The following is a 23,946-nucleotide window of genomic DNA, read 5'->3' as shown; positions in this document are numbered from 1 at the left end:
GCAGTGACCACTTTTCTGCCTGCCAGTTTTGCTACTCTAGTCTATTTTCTGTGAGAAACTTTCCCTGTGTGTATATGCAATGGATGTCCTGTGTTTTCTGGAGGACAAGAAATAAAAGTATAGCCTTCATCACCCATAGACTGATATCAATATCAATAATTGATTTGAAGTAGCTTTGAGTTTTAGAGGAGGTTGGAAATGACACATCATGTGTCGTATATAATGTACAACTTCAGGAGATTCTGTATCTTTGAGTGCTCAGGAAGAAGAAAAAAGTGAGAGATGGCATAGTTAGTACCAAAAAAATTATATATTTAACTTGACTGGAAGGTTTACAGACCTAGTAGAGCCAACCAACTTTCAAAAGTTACTAATAATTCATTTTAATTTTCAAAGGCTGGTCAATTTCTGCAGAACTGAAGCTTCTTTCAGTATTAGGAAATGCTTTCTAAGCAGGAATCCTCATTGTTCATAGATGTATGCCTTTTTTACTTTTATACTTTATTTTTTGACAGTGAGTTCCACAATTTGACAGTATTAGGTATTTTGTAATATAAAGAATAATCTGAAGCCTTTGATTATTTCTTTGAAAGAATTGTTAATAAGCAGCATCAGAAGTCGTAATTAGGTTTGTCAAGTTACTGGCAACAGGGCAGAGCTCAGGCTAAATGAAGCAAACAAAGAAAAAAAAAGAAGAAAAACATCCTATGATCAGTTAAGGAAAATACCTCTGTGTCATAATGCAATGAACTGTAAGTATGTATGGATATACCTGACCTTTGTGAGAGGCAATTAGAACTCCTCAGTTGCATGCTCCAACTGGTCATTAATGAATATTCTTATTTAGTAAGTAACACAGTAGACTGCTTTTGTGGCAAAAGGGTTATTATCTGCACATCAATAGCTTAATTCCAGGGAGAGAAGTAATGTTTGTTTTTCTCAATCTGGGTAAATTGTGCTTAAAAGGCTTGGATATAGCTTCCTTCCCAAAACTCTGAGACTATTTGTGTAAATGCTAGTCATGAAGTCTGAGAAATGGAGCAGTGACCACATCTGTCTAGTGAATGGCTCAGTCCTATGATCTGTGCTGTTTCAAAATTAGCATCTCTTGGGACATGGTTGGCTTTTTGGAGGCATAAACTGTCTGAAAAGCTTCGACGCATGTCAGCTCCACTTCTGAATTACCATTTTGTCCCACAGCAGATCAAACACATTATGTGTCTTTTAATGAAAGCACTTTTTATTTGTGATACTTTGGCTGCTCTGAACTGCCACATAGCCAATAGATTGGACAGTGTGTTAATAAACAAGTAAATGTTTCTTTGAAAGCTGAACTTCTTAAAAGTGAAGGAAAGTCAGTAAGTCAAACATGAAAAAAGGGAGAACGGTGATTTGAATGAGAGTGCAGTACAACTTATGTGAATTGATTCTTGGCTGTAATTCAGATTTCCTGTGTAACTGGGTACTGTGTAATTGTCTGCATCCCATTTTTCCTGTTTCTGCTGATCTCACTGATAGAGACACTGAAAAACCCAATACATTAATCTCTTGAAGGACCTTTGTCATGTGCAGTGCAGAGTGATGCAAGACTGATTCAGCACTAATAGCAGATGTTGTGATGAGCTGAGTCTTTACATCTCTGAAGGGAAAAGAGTTGCACTTGTGGGAAATGAAGAACAGTAATAACCATCTTCCACCCTTCAAGCAACCAAAACCCCACCTTGTTTTTAGGGCCAAAATATTCATGTGCAAAGCAAGGGTCACACCCTTTGCTTTGAAACAGAACATGGACACGAGTCTGAATCCCACGTCTCAGATGAACGTTTTAGCAGCTAAGCTGTTATTCTGAAGAGTGTGAGAGGGCTTCAACAAGAACCTGAGAATCTTTATCCAGCAAAGTTTTCATCTTAGTTGATGTAAGTCATGTTAAAATTTCAGTCAACAGTCATTAAAAAAAATCCAAACACCCCCCAAAAAAAGTCCTGATTTGTAATCAGGGTTCCAATTACCATTGTTTTTCAATGGGAAATTTGAAAAAAAAATATGAAGGGCTGTGAAAAATAATACATTTTAATTTTTTCTAAATTTTATAAGTTTCTTGTAATGACTTGAACTCCATGATTTATATTTTTGAGCTATATGTGATGGTGCTGACCTTTCAAACCAGGTAAAATAACTCATCTTTCAACTCTGTAATGGACTTGAGAGATGTGTGAAGGCTGTTGAGAGGAGGAACCACACTAACCTTACTGTGGCTTTTGCAAGGAAATGCACTTGTTAGTGACCCCAGTATAAACTTGAGCAGGCAGTGTCTGGACATGATGCAGTGAACAAGCTTGGACAGGAATTTATATCACAGTGGCCTCATTTTATATTCTTCATCTATGTTTGCACATTGTTTTTATTGATACAGAGGGTAGCTCAGTGAACAGTGTCATGGCTTCCTGTCCAAAAAGGTTTTAAACCCACATTTTCTAGCATCAGATGTGTGGCTTGTTCCCATCCTGTTCTAAGCAGTGCAAAACAGTAAGGTCAGCTCTCTGCCCTACTGAAGAGACAGGATTGAGAAGGAAGTCGTGTTGCTAATGAATAGATGTCATCCCAAGAGTACCCATTCTTGTCCTGTGACATCTGTAACAGAGGATGCTTTGACATGCTCTGGAGAGCTGCTCAATATTTATGGAGCTGGATTGGTGCAGAGTGAAATAGCAATGTGTCATCACTGGAAACTGAAACCCAGTGTGCTTGCCCTAAAAGAGCTTCAATGCAGGCAGTTACTGTACAGGCTTTCCCTGTGCTGTTTCTTTCAAGACTGCAGTCATCTTGAAAAACACCATATAAACCATGTCTTCATTTTCAGCGATGAATATCTGGCATTTCTGCATGATCTTTGTAACACTAGTGTTAGATGCTTCTTTTTAGTGAGTTTTGCAACAAAGGCAGTGGTCTACAATGCTTGCTTGAATATGTTATGGCAGTCTTTGGATTGCAAATGCTTGTCCCACTGACATGGGGTCCTATAGAAGTGTCTGGTCTCAAAGAACAGCTTACCCAATGGATCAGGTCTCCCAGAATCTGCAGAAATGGCTTTTGGGATCAGCTGAGCTGTGCACACTTTGCTTTATTTTCCTTCATTTTTGATTGGTTCAGATGGTCCAAATATTTGCAGAACTCCATTAAGTCCTAGTTGGGATGAAGTCATAAATTCCACTTTCCACCAAGTCATGGAGCCTGTCCAAATTAGTGTCAAAGCCTATATAATACCTTGGCTATATTGTAGGCTTGTATAGTATCAAGATCCTGTTTTCACAGCAGTTACATAGTTGTTACTTCAGTGAAGAATGATATGGCCCCTTATAAAGTGCACAAGCTGACGCCTGTTTTTTAATGTAATATTTACACTATTCAAGGAGCTAAAAGAAGGCTTTGCTTTAATAGATTCCTTCAGTTAATGTTTTTCCTTATACAGATGGGTTATTGTTTCCAGCTTTTGATACCTATGCAGCTTTATATATTAAAGGTCTTTTTTTTTTTTTCTGTTGGTTAGTTTTTTGCCCTTCTCTCTGCTCCTGGAGCAAGGGAAAGGTTTTGCCAATACCTTCAAGTTGCCTTGAGGTTTTCTCTGAATATATTAAAAAAAAAAAGCCAACAAAAGAGCAATCCAACAACCTGGTTTTGTACCCCACACCACAGATTTAATTGCTTTTTATTTTCAATTCATCTTCCCCTTCTTGACAGAAAGCCTGGTGCAGCAATCTTTTAGCATGGACAGAACTTACATAATTTAGCCAGTTAAATGTTTATTTGTTTTGGGTTTTTTTCCCCAGCTGCTCTGATGTTACAGGTGTGAACATGACTCTCTGTTAAAATGTCACTCAGGAGATTTCTGTAAATGAGTCTAATGACTTCATGGGACAGGAAAAAAATCTACACACTCAAGTATAAATAGCTTTCTGGGACTTCATATTGAAACAGAATGCCAGGTTTTATCCACATTATCATTTATCCTAGCAAAGTAAACCACACATTGACAACCATAAAATTCTGGTGTGAGCAGGGAGTGTGCAAGACCGCTGAGATTGAATGGACTCTTTTGCTTAATATGGTTCCAGACCAAAACAACTTCAGAAAGTGAAGATTGCTTACTGGGGTATCTGTTAAATTTTTTTTACCTCAGCAATGTACATCTTCTGTCTGGACTTTAGTTCAGGAAGAAATCTTACACATTGTGTTCCACTGAAACAATTTTTTTCTCCGGTTTTATTTAAAAAAATAAGACTTAGATTAAGATTTCAGACTAATTTGTAGTAAATAGAGAATGGTCAAAAGCAGGCTATACCAAGGACCTTGCCTCATTGTCAAGCTAATCATATATACAGATATAATTTAGGGCATCAGAATCTTCTTGTCATTGGTTCTGATTGTGAGATTTCTAGTGGTTTAGGTTCAGGTAGGAAATTGTTCAGAATTCTGATTTTTTTTTTCTAGTGTATCTAACCTGATGCTTTTCAGTCTGCATGTTTAACAAAGATATCTAGAAATGTTATTTGTAGCATTCAAGCTTTTATACTTATTTTTCTCCCTAAAGAATCTTAAGGACAAAAAGTATTGTAGCTTAATTTGGAAGAGAAAGGATGAGTTCAGGCATTCCTTAATTTATGTGTGTTTGTTTCCTTTTTTAGAATTCAGAATGAAGGCAGGAGAAATATAGAGAATACATGTATTGACTGTTCTGACAGTGTTCTTGTCAGGTCTACTCTGCAAACTATTATAGTTGTCACTAGGACTTTTATCATTCTCTGCAGAGAAACATTTCAGAAGGTCACATGAGCACTCACTGCACTTCAGATGGGTGGCTCAGCCGGGTTCCCTGCAGAATGACCTTACTTCACACTTCTAGATAAGCTCCCTATTTCTGTTCTCTTTGAGGATGATAAGATTATCATATAAAAATATTGCTGGATGGATTTATCTGATGTATGTTTTAATTTACTTTTCCATTGTCAAGGTCATATATTGATTTTTGCAAGGGAGGTTAAGGTCTGCCAAATGTGAAATTGTTGTCAGGGTTGTGGCTGCCACTAGATATTTTTCTGCACAGAAAAGGGCAGCAAAAGGCAGTCTACCAAAAACATGAGGTGTGGCCATTCTAACTGGCTGTTGGTAGGGACTTGCATATTTCTATAATGCTCTAGACATAAACATTTAACATAGATATGGGTCTGTCTGATTCCTGCTTATTGTGGCCAGGAAAGGGAAGTAAAGAAAATCAGCAGAACTTCTCAATTAATATGAGAAACATCCCTTTGTTATTAATTGCACCATCTATTATCATGAGGTGGTACATGGTGTGTGCATAGTGTTTGTTGATATAGTTGGTGTCTCTTATCACTTTGCCAACCTTTTATACTTTTGGCACAGTAATATTCATCTGTATGATGCTTTGTTTAATTCTTCTGCTCTTCTAGCTGTTCAGTTGGGTGCAAGGGATGAATAAAGACTTGTGACCTGTACTGTGTGACCTGACACTGACCTGACCTGTGTCTGCACTGCAGTCCTCCTCTAGATGACGACAAAGCTGTTTTGTCAGTGTCATGAATGGAGATGTTCCTTCAGTTTGCGTGTTGAAAATCCAGTGGAAGACAGGGGAAGATACAAATCTCAGTCATGACTTTGTTTTTAATTCAAAATAGGAAGATTTTGAGTTGTGCAGAATTGTTGTTGTGTGTTGGTATGTACCCTGGCAGGAAATTGTCAGGTACCAAGGTGTTTTCTGAATGTGGCTCAAAAACTGTTAGAGCTATTTCTTCTCATCTCTAAACCAAATAATGGAGGAATAGCTGAGGTACTCTGATAGGCCTATGCTTTTAATTTTGTTGTGTGTATCTTCCAGGGTAGCTTTTCTAGTGTGAGTAAGCCTTCATACACAGAAAAGATTGGCAAGATCCACATTCTTCATACACCTTTGGTCATCCTTAGGATGAATCAAGTGGTTCAATCTCTTACCATATGCTAGGAAATGTTAGTGTTAGTTACTCTTGGTTTATAATGGGAGATGAGGATCTTGGAAAGCAATCCACATGTTAACAATGACTTACACCTATGTAGAAATAAATATATTCATTAGAAGGAAATCTAATTTCCTTTGAGCAGTCAAGGAACAAAAAAGAATTGGTTCCTGAGTCACTGTAGGTCTTCTTTTAGAAGGTAGATTGAGATTAGCCTACTGAAGATGATTTCAGGTAGATTACATGGGAGGTAAGGAGATAAGGATCAATACTTTTCCTGCTGTAACTGAGGGGATGCTTTTGTGCTCCTTTGGATGTTCTGAGATTTTGCTTGGCTTTACATGATATGGTAGGATTAGGACAGGATTGAAGAGAATATTTCAGTTGGAGGGACTGACAACAACTGCCTGACCAGTTCAGGACTGATCATATTAAAGCAAGTTGTTAAGGACATTGTCCAAATGCTTCTTAAATAATCAACAGTCCTGGGACATCAGCCACCTCTCTAGGGTGCCTTTTCCAGTGTCTGAACAACCTCTTGGTAAAGCAGTGCTTCCTAATGTCCAGGCTGAACCTCTTTTGGTTTATTACATCAAAATGATGCAGTCTTTATCTTCTTTTCAGGTTCCTATTTTTTCCTCCCCATAGCAGTTGTTAAACCTCTTTGTTGGTGAATTCCACCATCACTATAGCAGTAGAGAGACCAAATAATTTATAAGATCTGTCAGTATAAAGATACAAAATGTAAACCTGCTATCTGTAAATGGGCTGTCCTACTTGGAAACACAATATGTTTAAGGGACTGAGGTTTGCTGCTTAGATGCTAACAATAACTGTATCTCCATCAAACTTTATTTTTCTGTGTTCAATAATCTGAGCTGAAAGGGATTCTTTTTATCTGGCATACCATGGTGACAGTGCTGACTTTACACTTTCAGAAATGTTTGTAATAAATGCCACACGTCCATGTGCATTGTACAAGAATACAGGGGAGATAACACAATAAAGAGCAGAGCAATGAAGAATCCCAGATGGTTCTTGAGTGGCTTTCATCCTGTAAAGTCATGTTGTGTAACCTTGCCTAACTTTCTGTTTCAGGAACAAGAAGATCCTAATAAGCTTGCTACCAGCTGGCCCGACTACTACATTGACCGCATCAATTCCATGGCAGCAGTAAGTTACCTCTCCTGCTAAACAGGGAAGATTTCCTGCCACAGAGATGTGTTTCTTTAGGAAGAAGTCCTCGAAGGAAAACAATGTTAGCCCAAAGGCATAATGATTTAAAATAGGGCTTCCAAAAGAAGAGTATGAGGATTAAGAAAGAGCCCTGCTCTAGAATTAGAAAGCACTATAAATATTTCCTTTTCTTATTTCTACAATACTGAGCACTGAAGGCAACCAAATTAGGGTCTGAAATGAAAATTGAAGAGAATATTTGATGAATCAGCAAAAAGCAACTACTTAAAAACTAGGTGAAGTTATATTTTGTTGTATGGTTTCAAGTTGATTTGTATCCAATCTACAAAATAACACTTGGTTTCTAGTTTAGTAGAAGAATTAAAGAAAAGGTAGTTGTTTATATAAGATAATATCCAGTAATATAATAGCACATAATTAAAAGAGCATAAGGCTGTAACACCTTACACGTAAGATACAAGCCAAGAAGGTATTTGAGGAAAACCTTTTTTAATTGTCCCTCTTCAATAGTTGTATACTGTGTCTCTTCCTCTGAAACATCCAGTTAGGCTGGTCACAGCAGAATCAGAGCATCTGTATATAGTGTTCACTGATCTCCTTTGATTTGATAGATTTTACATTTTTAAATTTGATTTTTTTCCTGAACTTGTTGTCAAATTTTTCTTCCAATTACTCGTGTGCAGTGTCTACTCAGCTGTAGTTGATGGTTGTGCAAAAATGATAAGTGTTCTGTTCCTAGCATCTTAGGTAGTACACCTTGCTTGTTTACCTATGCTTTTATTTTAGATTAGTAAAGATTTCTCTTCGCTTTTTGTATTGTTATGAGCTATGAAATCATTTCATAAAACTAATGTCTTAATGGATGCTAAATGTGCAGTAATGATGTACTTCTCATGATAAAATATGTCTTGCCGAGTAAAACAACCTAAGATTTACAAGCTACAAAAAATCACTTTAGAGGATAGAAGAAAAGCTCCTTTCTACTGACAGTCATGAATAAACAAAACTATCACCTTCCTTCGTGCTATATTTTCATGGGGCAGAGTAAGGGAATAGAAAGAATATGGACTTATTTTTAGAAAAGACATTGAGCTTTAGTGACTGGCATGACACTCTGCTTTGATTTCCTGACTGAACAAATTTACTCTACTAGGGCCATTAAGGGGAAAAAAAATTGGTATGAAACCTTGCAGTGTTACTGAGCCAAATACTTCTGGTAGGATTTGATCCAAGGCCTCTTGAATCTACTGAAGTTTTTCCATTGATTTCAGTGACTTTTGGGTTAGTCTTTAAATGATCTTGATGTAAACTTGGAGTGAATATGTATACACCACTGTTGCAAATCTGGAACAGCTCCATGAAATGAGACTATATTTTGGCCTATGTTTCTAATTTTAAACGTGTTTTAAGAGCACCAATAAACACCAGCCCTGGTAATGTTGGTTGCATGCCTGGATGCCAATGCCTGAATGATCGATAACCTTTTATTTGGCTTCAAGACTCGTGATTCACTCTTATGCTCAAGGTGTTGAGAAGACACACTGGGGTTAAAACGCCTGCTTCTAATTTACCAGTTGATTCCTTCATTTTTCAGCAGGTAAACCAAGTTGACTCGATTTTGCTGAAATTGTATCAGCGGAAAACTGGAGTAATCCAGCTAAGAACCAGCTCCAACACACTTTAAAAGACATGTTCTGTTCATTATTAGTTAGACCTCTGAGATTTCTAAATTTCAAACAGTTATTTTTGGGTCCCATATAATTTCAGTTCTAAATTTAGTGGTGGGTTTTTTGAATTTTTTTTTTAAACTGCTTCCAAGTGGAGTTGACTTTGAAGCTGTGAAAGAAAACGTGTTTCATGTTGCTTCCTGACAACATCTAGTGTATTTCAGTTTGTCTCTTGGGCACAATCAGGTATTACAATATTTCAATTGGAAATATTGCAATAAATACTGGAGTTGAAGTGGTAGTAATAATCACAGAAGTGTTAGTTTAAAATGCCTTAAATCCTGCTTTTAGTGAGATTTTATCTTTGCATCTCCTGTGGATTCTTCACATAAGAATCTTTTCATATTTGTCTTTCACATCCTTTTTTATGTCCTTTAGTTTAATTATTAAGTCCATTTTTAATATATAGCTTGGCAAGTATGTTCCTCCTACTCACTGAATGAGTGGAAATGGCACCTTTTTTGTGCTGATATCATTAGGTATCTTTCTGTGGATTTCAGTGGACCAGGGCTCCTGTGCTCAAGGATCACTTTCTCAGAAGCCCTGCTGTATCTGCCCTTCACAGATTATGTTTGAGAGCAATGTGGTGATTCCTGACATGTTTGACGTTCCCTACTTGTAACCTAAGACCACTGTGTTAGGAAGCACTTTATGTCACAGATTCCTGATCCAGTTCAAAAAAACGTGCATTTTACGCATGGTTCTCTTCCCACAATTGTTTCTGTTGCTATTACTTCTCAGATTTTTACATATTTTAAACCAAATTCTCACAAGAACAAATGTCTAAAACTGTATCTCTTTACTAGTGCGTGATTCACAGCATGTGGAGGCACTGCCCCAGACTCCAGGTAGTCTGACTGGAAGGCAGTAGAACATTGGTACACTATCTTCTGGACCAGTCATTAAGACAAAGGGACAGCTGCTAATCATGTTTAATATAGAAAGTGAAGCCTCCAAATTTGTCTAGTCCCCTGATCTCTATGTGCTATAAATGATACTGGGGATAGGGACAGGGTGCCTGCCCACAATAGAAGACTGTTTCCATTATCAATGCCATTGTCATCTGCTGATTCATCAAAACACAGAACTTTCTTTTCTTAAAAATAGAGCATCTGCCCTATTATTATAACATGTAAAGAAATGTCCTTGTGCTCCTCCTGCCCTCCTTGCCCCTGACACTACTTGGTAGCACAAATAAACACAGTTCGCACTTCCCCGGGGAGGAAAAATTCTGACAGCACTGTGTTGCTTTTATGATCTTGGCTGTGGATGCATTTTCACAGAGAGACTTTCAGGTGAGCAGTAGTTGAAAATCCAGCTTTTCTGGAGAGGTGGTTTGGTCAAGATTGTGACATGGGTCAAGATTAATACATACAGCTGTAACCAGGACCTTTTCCTTGACTCAGAAAACATATATTTAATGCAGAGCACCTTCACAGTAGGTTAAAAATATATATATATCTTTCAGCAGAATTTAGCAGGTGGATGATAACTTTCTCCTCTAAATTAGATGACATATATGTTACTTTAACTTGCATAAAAGTTCAGTTGTTTAAAAATTACATCTATTCACAGTTTATTATTTATATTTTTTTCAAATTAATTTATTCTAATAATAATTTATTCTATTAGTTCAGCCTTAATGTAGTTAGAGATGTGGTGCACCTTGAATTTCAACTGACCATAATGACAAGTCAGAACATCCGGGTTGGTTTTTCATTCTTCATTCGTTTTGTATCTTATCTTTTTCATTTCACACATGTGAGGCTATGAAGTAAAATTAGGTCTGTTATAGAGTGTATTGTTGATGGTTTATGCCTTTTTTTTCTTTTTTTCTCTCTCTCTTTTCCCCACATGCTGTCATCATGTATTTTCCTTCCTGGTAGTTTTGGAGAATGATTAGCCATTATAATAAGGTGTGGGAAAAATCTGTGCTTTTAAAAAAAACCTAAAATATTTCATTTTCAGTGGAGCCAAAATTTCAAAATAATTTCTTATACTACCTGAAGTTTTATATATAGAATTCCACACAAATGATTGCTTTCACAAATTCTTGAATTTTTTTTAACTGGCAAATCAAGTAAATAGATGCTGTACTTTCCGAGGTGATACACTTGATCTGGAAAACTTCAAATATACTAAATATGCTTAGAAAAAAGGGCCCTATGTATACACTATCTTTTAGGCACCAGAAAAGGACCTGGCACTGTTTTGCTTACCCTTCCTAGTATTTTGGTTAACTGATGGTAACTGTCTGCCTCCTGAGCCCAGCAGATGTTAGTCCTCGAGTGCAGTTTGTTCTTCAGGAAAGCAATTCATCAGTCAGCCACGTGAATGAAATCCAAACTCAAATAATGACAGTTTCCTCCCTTCTGTCTCCCAGGCACAGTTATGTTTTTTATAACTCTTGCTGAGAAAGCCATTTCACAATGAAAACCCAGTTTCTTTAGTGAGGACATGAGGATTTGAATTCCTGGCCATTCACAAGAGTGAGAAATGAAGGGCTCTTGGCTGCCTGCAGCTTTAGAAAAGGGGTTTTCCATAATCACCCTCTGTTGTAAAGGCAGGATTATTTGTATTTGTTTCATTTGGAAATGGGCCTTTTTCACTCTGAATGAAGTACTGTTGAGTGCCTTCCTACCATCCATTTGCTTTCCCCCCAAAATGGCTCACAGGAGAAATTAAGCCATTGGAGGAACGGGAACTTTTCAAAGGAGCATTTACGGGCCAAAGGAAAGATGACCAGATGGGCTGTCACCCAAGAAAATACAAATCAAGCCCCAAATCACACCCGAGGACTTTGCCATCCATAATGCTTGTTCAGGATTTCTGTTTATTTTTCGAAGAGGGAGATCATATATGGCTTGGCTTAAGAATTTCAATTTATGTTTCTGGCTGTCGGGGGATGCTGGCAAAAGATAAAACATTATCAGCTCATTTTCCATCAGTAGCGCTCTGTCATTCCATTAGGGCAGGAAATAGCTTGCTCTGTGACTGAGTGAATTTGACTTTAGCGTGGATCAGAGAGAGGAGCCCTAGAGTTAAACACATCTCCCCATGCCAGCTGTTCAGCATAAGACAGCATTGGCGTGCAGCCAAGTGACCACCCTCAGGATCCGACACGTGCTGGCATCACGTGCCTTGCACAACCAGTGGGAGCCCTTCCAGGGGAAGTGAGGTGTTGGGATGGTGGCAAGGATGGAGAAGGTTAAAGGAGGTTCTGGTGAGACAAAGGTTTTCTTTGGTGCTTGCTAAACAGTAAAGTAAAGACTGAAATATTTTGCTGTGGTGAGCCATAATTGTAGCGACTCAGATTCCACCACAGAGAGGTACGATATCAGATCCCTGATAGATGATACTCGTTTAATTGTGTTATTCATTTGAGAAGAGGTTCAGAACTGCTTTCCAGATACCACTGAGTGATATCCACAAGAAGTCCTGCCAAAAAGAGAGTCATTTATCCTCTCCTTTTACAGCTTGACTGACTAAGAAGACATAGCTATAGGCTAAGAATTTCCAGCATTAAGTCTTGACTTTTTCAAAAGACACACGTGGGACTTGTGAGCCTGAGTGATATATGCAAAGGGCATTGCAGAGTCTTGCTTCACATGACAAGGTTGCAGTGGTGCTGAGTGTAGATCTGGAACCCTAATTTTCCACTGATATACTGCTTTTTTAAGGGCTTTGTCTGACTTTGAGAACCATAATTTTTTGTGTGTATTCTACTCATTGTCTCTCAGCTTAATTTACACTCTCCCACAGCAACTTCAGTTCCAGTTGACTGCAAGCTCTAGTGTTTGCAAGCTGCATATGGCGGGGGAGATCTAAGCTCTGTGTGTTTCAGTTTACTTGTTAAAAAAAAAGGATGGATATTCTTATCATGCTCTAGCTTTTTGCAGTAAATGTTCCTAATTAATAAGGGCAAAGTGTCTAGGGAGCACCAGTATCTTAAAACAGGTGATATACTTTGCATGGGGAGGAAAGGTCAAACTTGTGTGTACAGAAAATGTAACTCAGGGTACTTGCAGGCTTTCTAGTCACTTAAAGATTTTATGCTTTGAAACCTGATACATAAGTCTGGTTTGGGGTTTTTTCCCCTCCACCCCAAATCCCTTCAGTCATGTCACTCTAATAAAAGATATTGCCTCTCCCTACAAACTTTGCCTCACATATCCATAGATCAACAGCAGATTGCTGTTCCAAATTAGATACAGTTTTCTGCGGGCATACTGGCAACTGTGATTTTTGGGGGGTAATCTGAGAACCCTAGTTTAGCCAGTGTGGCAAAGTGATATGCTGCTGCCAGTCCACATGAACAGCCTCATCTGGATTCAGTTTTGTAGCTGAGGCACTGCTTTCCTAGTGAGAGGTCAGCAGGCACCTCTGCATGTGTTGACGGGATAATTGTTTTTCATAATTCCTGGACTGTCTCTTAGCTTCCACGCAGCTCAGGCTTTCCTAATTGCCACCTTCTTTTGTGACCAGATGCAGACTCTGTATGCTTTCGATGAAGAAGAAACAGAAATGAAAAATAAAATAGTTGAAGACTTGAAGACAGCTCTGCGGACGCAGCCTATGAGGTAATGCTGTTTGCCTTTCATCGCGATTCGCTGCCTCCACATGGTCACATGTGACACCGCCAGCAGTGGCAAGGACAGAAACCTCATTGTCCCACCTCACACAAGCCTCTCTGAGGTTTCAGACAATCCTCAGAGAGCCCTACAGTCCCTGGTCTGGGCCTGCTTAGCTGGCAGGCTAGCTAATTTCACACTAATGCTGAAACATGTAGTTTCAGGGAAATAAAAGACAAAGTCTACTGTGAAAAATCTGTGGCAGATATTTGCAAACACAGGTAATGACTATGAAGATCAGATTTTAGTCTTTACAGCCCCCTGCACATCTCATGTAATTTGATTCACTTTGGGCTAAGTCTCAGCCTCTACTCTGAACTTTGAATTTAAGCTTCCCCTTATCTTTAGTAATGTGAACTGTTTAGTACAAAGCAGCTAATCCATCTGACATCACCTGGTTTGGCATTCTTCCCATTCATTCTGTGTTGTAACGGTGGCACAGAAAAATATAAAGAGACTTCATTGTGTACTGTCTTTGAAGGTAAGGTCATCTTTCTTTTTCTGGGAACAAAGCTCTGAACAATAGCAAACTAACTAGCATAGAAACCTTCTCAATTTAACACTTGGAAGAGCAGTGGGGAGAAACAATAACTTTAGTTGATATGATTTCAGGAAACACTCAATCAAAAAAATTCTGAATGATTTTTGTATTGGCCAAATACTTTTGTACCCACACCATGCTGAAGTCATAGTTTCAGAGAGCTTCAATAATGCCTAACCAAGTACAGTTCTCTTTTGGGGAGGGGATCCTAACCAAGCAAATGAAATAAATAAATAAAAGCAACCCAGAAAATAATCTCAAAGAATTTACATTGCAGTTACTTTGACTTGAAGTGAAGATTTTTTGGGACTTCTTGCAGAGCTATGTCCTGATTGTGCTTCTCCCTTTCATAATCTTTAAAAAATTGACTGCATGCAGCTTCTCTGGTTTTTACCTCCTGTTTATTTCCTGTTCTGATGGGCTTTAAGAGAGCACAAAATCATATTCTGGTGCTCTTTAAGCATAAAGATTTATCAGGCTTTGGTAATTTTACATGTAGGTAGAGTGAATGCTTTTAACGTGGAAGCAGAGAAGTGGTAGCCTGTACTGAGACCCAAGTCAAGAGTTGACTGACTGATGCTGTCTATCACTGTCCTAAAACAGAGAACACAGTAAAATGCAGCTGGACTCTATGTTAAAATGGAAGCTGAGGCAACTGTCAAACTCCCAACTCTCACCAGGCTTTTAAACCAAAGTCCTGTGCAGCTGGAACTTGATATAGCAAAGCTGTTACATTAAGGTGGAGCTGGTTTGATGATTGCTCTGTGAAGGTGACAGCTTTCATTGAATGTAGTCACAGCAGCAAGGCCTCTTTGCTTTGTCCAGCTGAAACACTTTGGTGGCCACTATTGGTTGTTCTGCTGTGTCATTTTGAATAGACAGCCCAAACTCCTTGTTGAGGACAAAGCAATAGAGAAGAAAGAGCAATGAGCATTTGAGCAAATTCTTTTGCTCAAAGCCTTGCAAGATTTTTCTTCTCCAACCTGTATTGCATCTGCTGGATCCCCTTGACAGCAGCCTGTTGCTTCATCTGTTTGTAATAACCCTGACAAGCGCAAGCATCAGTAGAAGCATCTATAGGCTGCCCTATAAAATCTTCTCAATTGCTGGCGATGGTTGTGGGGCTTATAAAAAAAAAAACAGTTAAGCCGAGCCAAATTTTGAGTTAAGTCCTGTGTCTCAACTAATTTCCAGCGACTCAATTCATTAGCTGCCAAATGGGCTGCATGCCAGTGCCTGATCAAAAAGCCAATTTCTTCTTGATGGAAAGGTTGCAGTAGAGAGGCCCTCAGCTCCATCAAATCCCTCTCATAAGCAGTATGATACGTCAGCCTTCAAAATACTAGTCTTTCTAGTTTAATTTGGATATCAAATCCGGTTTTCTTTGCCACTTCTATTCATCAGGCCTCTGAAGAAAATAGAGACCTAAATTCACACAGGATGAACTGTCTGGAATCCCTTTGTGATAGCAGGTTACAGAGGGGCTCTGACGGCTTAGCAATAGGCTCCTCTGCTTGAATTCTCTGATCCAGAGGGATCAAAAGAAGAAAAATACATGCATTTGGCTCTTTATTTTACTGTAAACTGTGTCTCTTCTAGTAGATAATGCAGAGTAATTACTAACCTCTGTCTCTATTCCAACACACCAGTTCTAACAGTTAAAAATAAAGCAGACCTATCCAAACTCAAGTTCCTATCCTCTTTGTAGAAAATGGGATAGGAGTATTCCTGGGGCAGTCTGTGGTCCCCTTTGAGCAGGTTATGTCCTAGTGGGTTATATCCTATCCCAGCCACAGAGAACAGATATGCTACATCTGCATCTTGTAAAGAAACACATTTTCTCACAGATTTGTAAAAACTCAGAACTATAAACAATTGTGATGACAAACTGTTGGACAGAAGCAGTGGGAGAAGAGCTTTTCATTTGGTATTTTAGTGCCCCAAAATGGAAGTTCAGAAGTGCAGCAAAAGCAAAAACTTAAAAGGGACTGGGAAAAAAATTGCTTTTTGGAGTCCTTGAAAAATACCTTCTTTAGTCTGAGCCATCACTCATTCCTTTTACTGTCTGCATTTCTCCTTTTGTTTTATTCAGATTTACCTCCTGCTATGTTTTGTTTCATGTAGCAATATTGCATCCAGGTGCATAATGAAGAAGATCATTTATGCAACTAGCAAGCAAAATCCATGATGCTGAATTTTTCAGCAGTTCAGTAGTTATCAGGATTATGTGTGCCCCCTGGTTCAAAAACTAATGCTGCAGGGAAGTGTAGCCTTGCCTGTTAACAGGGTGGGAACATCCTGCTCTCTGCACACCCACAGCATATGATCTTTTTGTCTTTCTTGAGCTGGATCAAGTCTTAGAGGGAAGCTGTACCCCCAACACTTGGAATCCATCAGTGGGTCAGTTCCTCTTTGGCCACCACATCTGTATTTGGATGAAAGGTTTATTATTAGAGCTAGCTAACTCATTCTGATCAGCACTCTCTAAAACTTGAAAGGCAAAGAGGTGCCCTGCCTTTTAAAGTGTGCTAAACTGGTCAAGTGAGAGTCTGAGGTGAGGTTAGACTTTAATTTGCTTGTTTAGCACCTATTAAAACACACTCTGCTTTATTTGCATTTCGGTATTTGAATGTGTTAGCCAGAATGCATTGGCGTATATGTTTAACTTTACACCTCCCAGTCTAGAACAAGACCTTACTTTGCAGCACAGAGGCTGGGTAGGACAGGAGTTAGTTACACATGTGCTGTGTACTGTGTGCAAGAAGGTTCTTGACTTGTATAAGTTGCCTTTGCTTTTGCACATACACACAGATACCTGCATAGAGGCAGACAGATGCACCAACACAAACAGTGTGAGGATTGTGGCTCTCGGGCTGTCGGCTAAACTCCCACTTCTTTTTCTACCTTCTGCAGACATATACTCACACACCTCCCCACACCAAGCAAATCCTCATACTGAGTGTGTCTGTTGGGCCAGGAACTGCTTTTGCCTTTTTTTGCCTCCCCCAGCATGGTTTCTGGCTTTTCTGGAGAATAAGGAACTAAGTGTTTGGAAAAAAGGAAGATGAAAATTGTAATTTGATTGCAGCTGAAATAGAAGGGTACTTTCTTGCTATTGAGTAACACGCCTCACTGTTTGCTCTCTGGGCTAGGAATAGTACAGGAAAGTCCCAACATTGTTTTAAATTATGTCATTAATCAAGTTTTGTCACACACACTGCTTTCCAGCGCATGCCTTCTTTTTGCAATTACCTCATCCTAACAGTCCTAGAAAAATTGCACTGCCAGTGAATTTAGTGAGAGTTTGTACTTAATTGGGACAATGTAACTTTTGTGTGTTTACCATTTTTTTTCACATTTATTTTCATCAGGGCAGATAAAAATACATGAAAATTGTAGTGCCTTGCTTGTCTTGTCATAAGATTGTGTGTTCAAACCCAAAGTGCATTTAGGACACCTTTTACTCTGCTGCTTCTTAGGCTGTTTCCATCAGTATTGCTCTGTAACTTCAGAAACATATTCATCTTAAGTCATCCCTCAGCCCTGGAAGTTAAAAAAAAACAGGGAAAAAAAATTGTGCCATTCCCCCAACCCCCAAAAGACAGAGGGAACAGATAAAGCATAGAATGGAACTTTGAAGGTAAGGAGGACAATTTAAAGTAGCCCCTCCATAGTAGAGACAACAGGAACTCCACTCTTTATAGGCCCAGGGAATTGATAAGAACTCATTTGCATTGTTGTTCAGTAACATGCTGTTTGTGCTCATTTTTTTTTTCCAAATAAATCCTTTGCAGCAACTCTTCTAGCTATGAATGCACTTGTTTCAGTCTTTGTCAAGCTAGCAGCAAATGCATTGCAGAAACTTAACTGAATCTGAATCTTTCTGTAATCAGTTTAAATAACAAACTGGTTTGGCTGACTTCCTGGTGCGCAATGTCGATGCTGCTCTTGAGCCTGGAGAGAGAGAGAGGGTCTTTTACTCCTATGATTTGTTAGAGTAGACAAAATGATGCATCCAGAGAATGTGCAGTCAGACCTTGCAAACTTGGCAGATTGTCTTAGCAGGGTTCAGTTTAATCATGTTTTAATTTTTGGTGTGCATATGTTCCTGTGTGTGCCCTTACTCTGATAGTCACTTTGAAATTCAGTTTTGAACAAAAGCCAAACATCAGACCAAAACTTTGCTGAATGCACCAGGCTTTTCCATCTTTTTGGTCAAATTGCTGGCTCACATAAACTGAAATTTGGCAAATCTGTCAGCATAGTGAGTGTAACTTTCAGGTAGGCTCTGAAAATTCCTTTGTGGTGTGGAGTGTAACCATCAAAAGACCATACACATGTTGAATCCATGTTATCCAGAGAAACAGAAGTATGGTTTGAGTTTCTCTTGTTGGTACCAGGACATGAATGGAGACCAGTGAAATTTGGTATTTCAGTATGGTGCTTCCATTATTACTGATTATAAGTAACAGCATCTCATGGACAGAAAAAGAAAGATGGTACATTAGGGAAGAAGAGGGACTGGGTAAAAGTGAAATGACACAGAATTTTGGTACTTTTAATTTGTTACACAATTGGCAACTGTTAGCAAGCTTTTCAATTGCTTGAAGTGTCTTTCTATATTATGCTGTTCAAAGTGTGGCCATGGACAAATCATTGCTGGTGTACATTTTTATAGACTAAAAATTCAAGTGTGATGCACATGGTTTTGCATTCAGACATTCCAAAAACTGTACCTACCTGAGCAACATGTTAGAGGAGGCAAACAGTGTAGAGTCTAGGGGAATTATTTGCAGCCCTTTCCATGTCTTTGAATCCCCATTTTAATCCTAGGAACTTCAAACAAAACATTGCTAGAATGATTGGTTTGAACTAACTTATCTAATTCTATCCTTTTCTGGTGATTTTTCTAAAGGGCCGTTTGCATGGTCTAAATTGACCCATCTGGATTTTTTAACCCTGGTTTTCAACAAAAGCAGAGGAGCATTACCATTTACAGAAGAACATGCCCCTTTTAAATATAACATGTTCCTACACATATGTCTTGAGATTGGAGTGTGAAGGCAGTATGGGTGATGGACAGAGTGGGAATGAGTTCTCCTTTGTCAGTGTGCCCAAATCCTGGAGGTGGAACCTATAAGCAGCATTGTCTGAAAGTTAGAGCTAAGCCTAAAAATTGTTTTCAAGGTAATCTGAACTCATAACTGAAAGTGTGGTGACAAGTCTGTGTGTTGGGTGTATTAGCACATATGTAAGATGGAACAATTCAAACGAATCCCTTCAGCCTTGAAAATGCAGCAGCTGTTGAGGTGAACCACAGCAGTGTTTGGTGGTAACTGCAACAAAGAACACAGAGACCAAACAGAAGTGTAAGATGATAGCATATAATTACCCTGAAACTATGTAACACACCATTATTAGCTACAATGTTTTCTCTCTTGGTTTGTTTGCTTTGTTTTTCTTAAATACCTGGGAATTGTTCTGTGAATTTAGGCTGAAAACTGGCCAGCTTTTAAGGATCTGGCGTTGAATAATATTGTGTCTTTTGAATAAAGTGCCTTTGGTCTGCTCTCCTTGTTTTTCCTACTTGTTTTTTTTTTTGGTTTTTCTCTTCTCAGGTTTGTGACCAGGTTTATTGAGCTGGATGGCCTGAGCTGTTTGCTGAACTTCCTGAAGAGCATGGACTATGAGACCTCGGAGAGTCGCATCCACACATCCGTTATAGGGTGTATCAAGGCACTGATGAACAACTCCCAGGGACGGGCTCATGTCCTGGCCCATCCTGAAAGCATCAACATCATATCCCAGAGCTTACGGACTGAGAACATTAAGACCAAGATTGCTGTGCTGGAGATCCTAGGGGCTGTCTGCTTGGTACCAGATGGTCACAAAAAAGTCTTGCAAGCCATGCTTCACTACCAAGTCTATGCTGCAGAAAGGACAAGATTCCAGGTAAAAGGAGGATGCTTTGACAGAAATATCCAGAATGAGGAATCTCTGCCAGGAGTGATTTCTGAGTGCATATATTGCAAACTTGCTAAGTAGTAAAAAGGCAATATTTATAATTTTGTTTTAGGAAGGGAAATTCCTCAAATAGATCATGTGTATACTTATATTTATACTTCTATTTCAAGATATATTGCTTGTCATTAATGCTAACTTAAAATTCCATATATTTTGCCTGAAAATAGAGGTTCGCTTTGCTAAATGAATGCTGATTATCTGCTCATACTCTAGCTTGATGGCATTTCTGGGATGGTAATGATTTATTCTGTCCTAGAAGCTGAAGCCACAGAATTTCAGGACCCTCTGTCCTGATCTTAAATCCTTAATTTAGTAATAAAAGAATTGTAGATTAAATAGTGGAGATGAAGAATTAAATTAGGTATAGTGGCACTTCACTTGCCACTTAACAATCAACTTGTGAATCGTCATCACTTAGCAATTTTTGGCTCAAATAATCCCCATTCAGACCACAGAAGGGAAATGCATTCTCAGAGACCTTGAAGTAGGTCAGTGACAGGCTTTTATTGTGGAAACTCCTGGCTGCTACTATAATGTTCCTCCTCCCAGTGAACTGAGCACATTTACAAAAAGATAGTGGAGAATCTGTTGCGGTGTGTGAAGATGTGGCTCCTTAACTTTGGGATAATCTAAGCCATTTACTGTTCTTCCTTAGATGAAATCATTAGAGCTGTGTTGTGCCAACAGGCACGGGATCCCAATGCTTGACAGTCATTATCTCTTACCTCCTCTCAGTTAATGGATTTTAGGCTAATAAAATAGTGAATGGAAAAACAGTCTGTGCTGGGGGAGAGTAGCTGCCAATGTTTGTGTTAGAACCAAATGCACTGTGGGATTCACTGACTGTGACTCAGACCTGGGACAGGGATGCAGGAGATCTTGATTTGGTATTAACCTATATTTGGTATTGTCAGGTCCATCCCTCGATGTGCACTGCTTCATTTGCATTGCTTGTCTATTCAGACTTGATGTGTGTCTTCGATATGCAAGTGTGACACATATGATGGATGGCTCCAGAAGTGGGGGCCTTTCAGCCTCAGTTGGAAGCTCTCGAGGCTACTTCAATAGAGAAAATCATAATTACAGTAAAACTTGGAAGGTGAAGAGACTATAGCTGCAGTCATAAGAAAGTGTCACCATTCTTTAGTACAGGAGGAGGATAAGAATGAGCAGTGCAGGTGCAGGAAATAAGCCACGTACATGAGATATGATGTGGAGATTATTGGGTACTGCCTATGGAGGAGAAGGAAAGCATTTAAATTCAGTTTGTTCTCTAGTAACCAGCTGAAATAAGGAAACCTTCCTGAGTTTATATGGCATGGTTTTTATACCTGGGAGACAGGTGGGGATAACTTGAGCTGCTCTAGGCAAAGCAGTAACTCATAAGCCTGACTACACTTGTGGTCCTCTGTTAACTTGCCCTTACTGGACCAAATGACTCTGCTTAATAATCCCATATGGCACAGATGCTGTGTTAACCCTAGCTGGGTGTTCTCTCTCTCTCTCTCTCTGTTTCTGTGTTGATTTAAAAGTTACTGAATAACTGAGGTAAGTCGCTGCTGCGTGAAATGTGGTAGCTTTTGAGGAGTCTGGTTGAATGATTTGCAGGTGCTTACCAGTCTCTTACACTCATGAAAAGTACTTTGCCTAAGTACTGTGCTTGTCAAAAAACTTTTCCATTCAGGAAGAAATGAAAAATAAATGGATACTCTCTTTTATTTCTCAAGTAAAACCAAAAAAAAGAAGCCCCACCCAATCCCCAGAATGGTTTAGCAGAAGGAATGTGTTCTTGTTTGCAATTACTAATACTTGTGTTTAGAGACTGAAATTCGATTTTCCGCTCTACTCAGCAATAGCTTAATTTTGAGGAGGTAAGTGTTCATCCAAAGACATTCCTCATCCATCTCCAGTTATTCTTCTAACAGAGAGACTAGGGATTTTTTAAATCCTGAAGAAACAAATGTGGTGATGCTCTTTCTTACATTTTAGAGGAAGTTTCTCTGATAACACAGCTCTTAAAATTAAGAGTGTTCCATCTCTTTGCCTCTTGCCCTCCTGCACCTCTGTCTCAGAATAGTCTTGCAGCTTATTGTCAGGGAAAGCATCCACTGTAACTTGAATATGGGAAGCCATTTTAAAAGAAGGATAAGCTGAAAATGCTTGTTCTTTACCTTTCCTGTAAGCTTCAAAGATGTAGTGTACAATGAAAGCCTTTTTCTATCCTCTTTTAATCCTAGTCCTGAATTTAATCTTTGTAACCCAGAGTTTGCAAGTATCTGAAAAGATCCTTTAGGTGTGAAACAGAACCTTAGGAGGCTGTGTTTCCTGCAGCTTGAGCATCTAGCAGCATCATTCGGTGTATAGAAGTGTCCAGAAAGTGTAGAGCTTGCAGCAAACTTTATACTTGGCAGCTTGACTTTGACCAGCCACACCTAAACACTGTTATGTTGAAAACTATCCACCACAAGTGGGGAATCTGGCAGAACCCACAAACAAGAATTCTTGCTGTGAAAGTAATAAAACTGCGAACTAAACTGTAGGAACAGGAGAAACTATTCAGAGTAGAAATTTATTCCTTTGCCTCTATGGTCCATCTTTGCAGACTGATTCTAACTGGTGGGGGGGAAGGAAAGCTGGGAACTGTAAAGGCACTGCTCAGTCTTTATGTCTAGCTCTGCAAGACAATGGCCAAATTAGAGACACAATGCATCAGAAGGAAGTAATCTCAAATTTTGGAAATAAGCTCAGTTCTTGTGAAGTAAAAGTGCAGGGCTTTCTGGAAATTGTAGTGAGCTCACTTTTATTGGAATGTCCAACAAACAACTTACAGGTGATACTGACCTCTGACAATATTAGTGCCAGTGTTGCTTTTCCTTAAGTTGCCTTCCTGACAACAGTGGTTGAAAATATTTCTCATCCCATTCAGCCATTTTACTGTCAATTTATTCATCCTCATCTGTGAAAGCTGGCACTTTGTATATTATCTGTTTGGATTTATTTTCAACTCTAGCAGGTAGCAGTAAACCTTGGTGTCCCATTCTCCCTCGTGTCACTGTGGTGATCAGCACTATGTCTGTTGGGGAATCAGGAGGTTAATGTAATTAACACTAATACGGATCTACTTTTCTCCAAAACAATTTTTTTCCTTTTGAAGAGAAATATCATTGTGATGAGTAATAATTTGGGGTACATGCTTCTGCTTCCACTCCTTTTTGTAAGAAGAAGGAAGAGAAGTTCGGAATGATTTACTGACAACTATCTAAAACTTGAGCTCCTGAATAACTTGCTGCTGACAACTTTAGATTGAAACAGTGATTATTTCCAGTGTGCACAAGTGCGGTGGAGTGTAGAGATCATGTATTTAACACAGCAACATAAAACATGGCACATTTTGTTGAATGTGAGGAGTTATTGCCAGTCAATGTTCTGAACACAACTCCTGCTACGTGGCACAACTGCCAAAAGTTGTCAGAAGACTCAGCAACTGGTGAATTAGTGGACGAGGAAAGCTGTGACTTAAGGTATGGTTCTTACTAAACTTACATTAATTCTGTCCTGCAATAGCTTATATTTCTTGAATAGAAAACTTATAGTTTTATGCCAGGGTATCTGAAGTCAAAATTCAAATGACAGTGAAATTCCTGAGCATTATAAATTCAACATTTATATTTAGTCCCAATTAAGTCCCAATTAACTTAATTGCACTAAGTAATAGCAACTGAAGACCATTAATCAAACAGTACTGAAAATGCTTCATAAAGGAGCTCTGCTTCCTGATGTGTTCTCACTTTTTAATTTTCTTTTATGAAGTTAATGGA

The 23,946-nt window shown here is 38.8% G+C and overlaps 1 protein-coding gene across 1 annotated transcript in view; it reads left to right on the top strand.

Annotated features, from left to right (window-relative positions):
* DAAM2 (dishevelled associated activator of morphogenesis 2) overlaps nt 1-23,946 on the top strand; it is a 120,391-nt gene that overhangs the window by 35,552 nt on the left and 60,893 nt on the right. The window contains exons 3-5 of the mRNA XM_066546542.1: nt 7,107-7,181; nt 13,418-13,512; nt 19,723-20,056. Coding sequence (XP_066402639.1) covers nt 7,107-7,181; nt 13,418-13,512; nt 19,723-20,056 — 504 coding nt within the window. The remainder of the gene's footprint in view (nt 1-7,106; nt 7,182-13,417; nt 13,513-19,722; nt 20,057-23,946) is intronic.

Source organism: Molothrus aeneus, chromosome 3 (genome assembly GCF_037042795.1).
Source record: "Molothrus aeneus isolate 106 chromosome 3, BPBGC_Maene_1.0, whole genome shotgun sequence".
Lineage (NCBI taxonomy): Eukaryota > Metazoa > Chordata > Aves > Passeriformes > Icteridae > Molothrus > Molothrus aeneus.
This window is presented reverse-complemented; position numbering and strand designations above follow the sequence as displayed.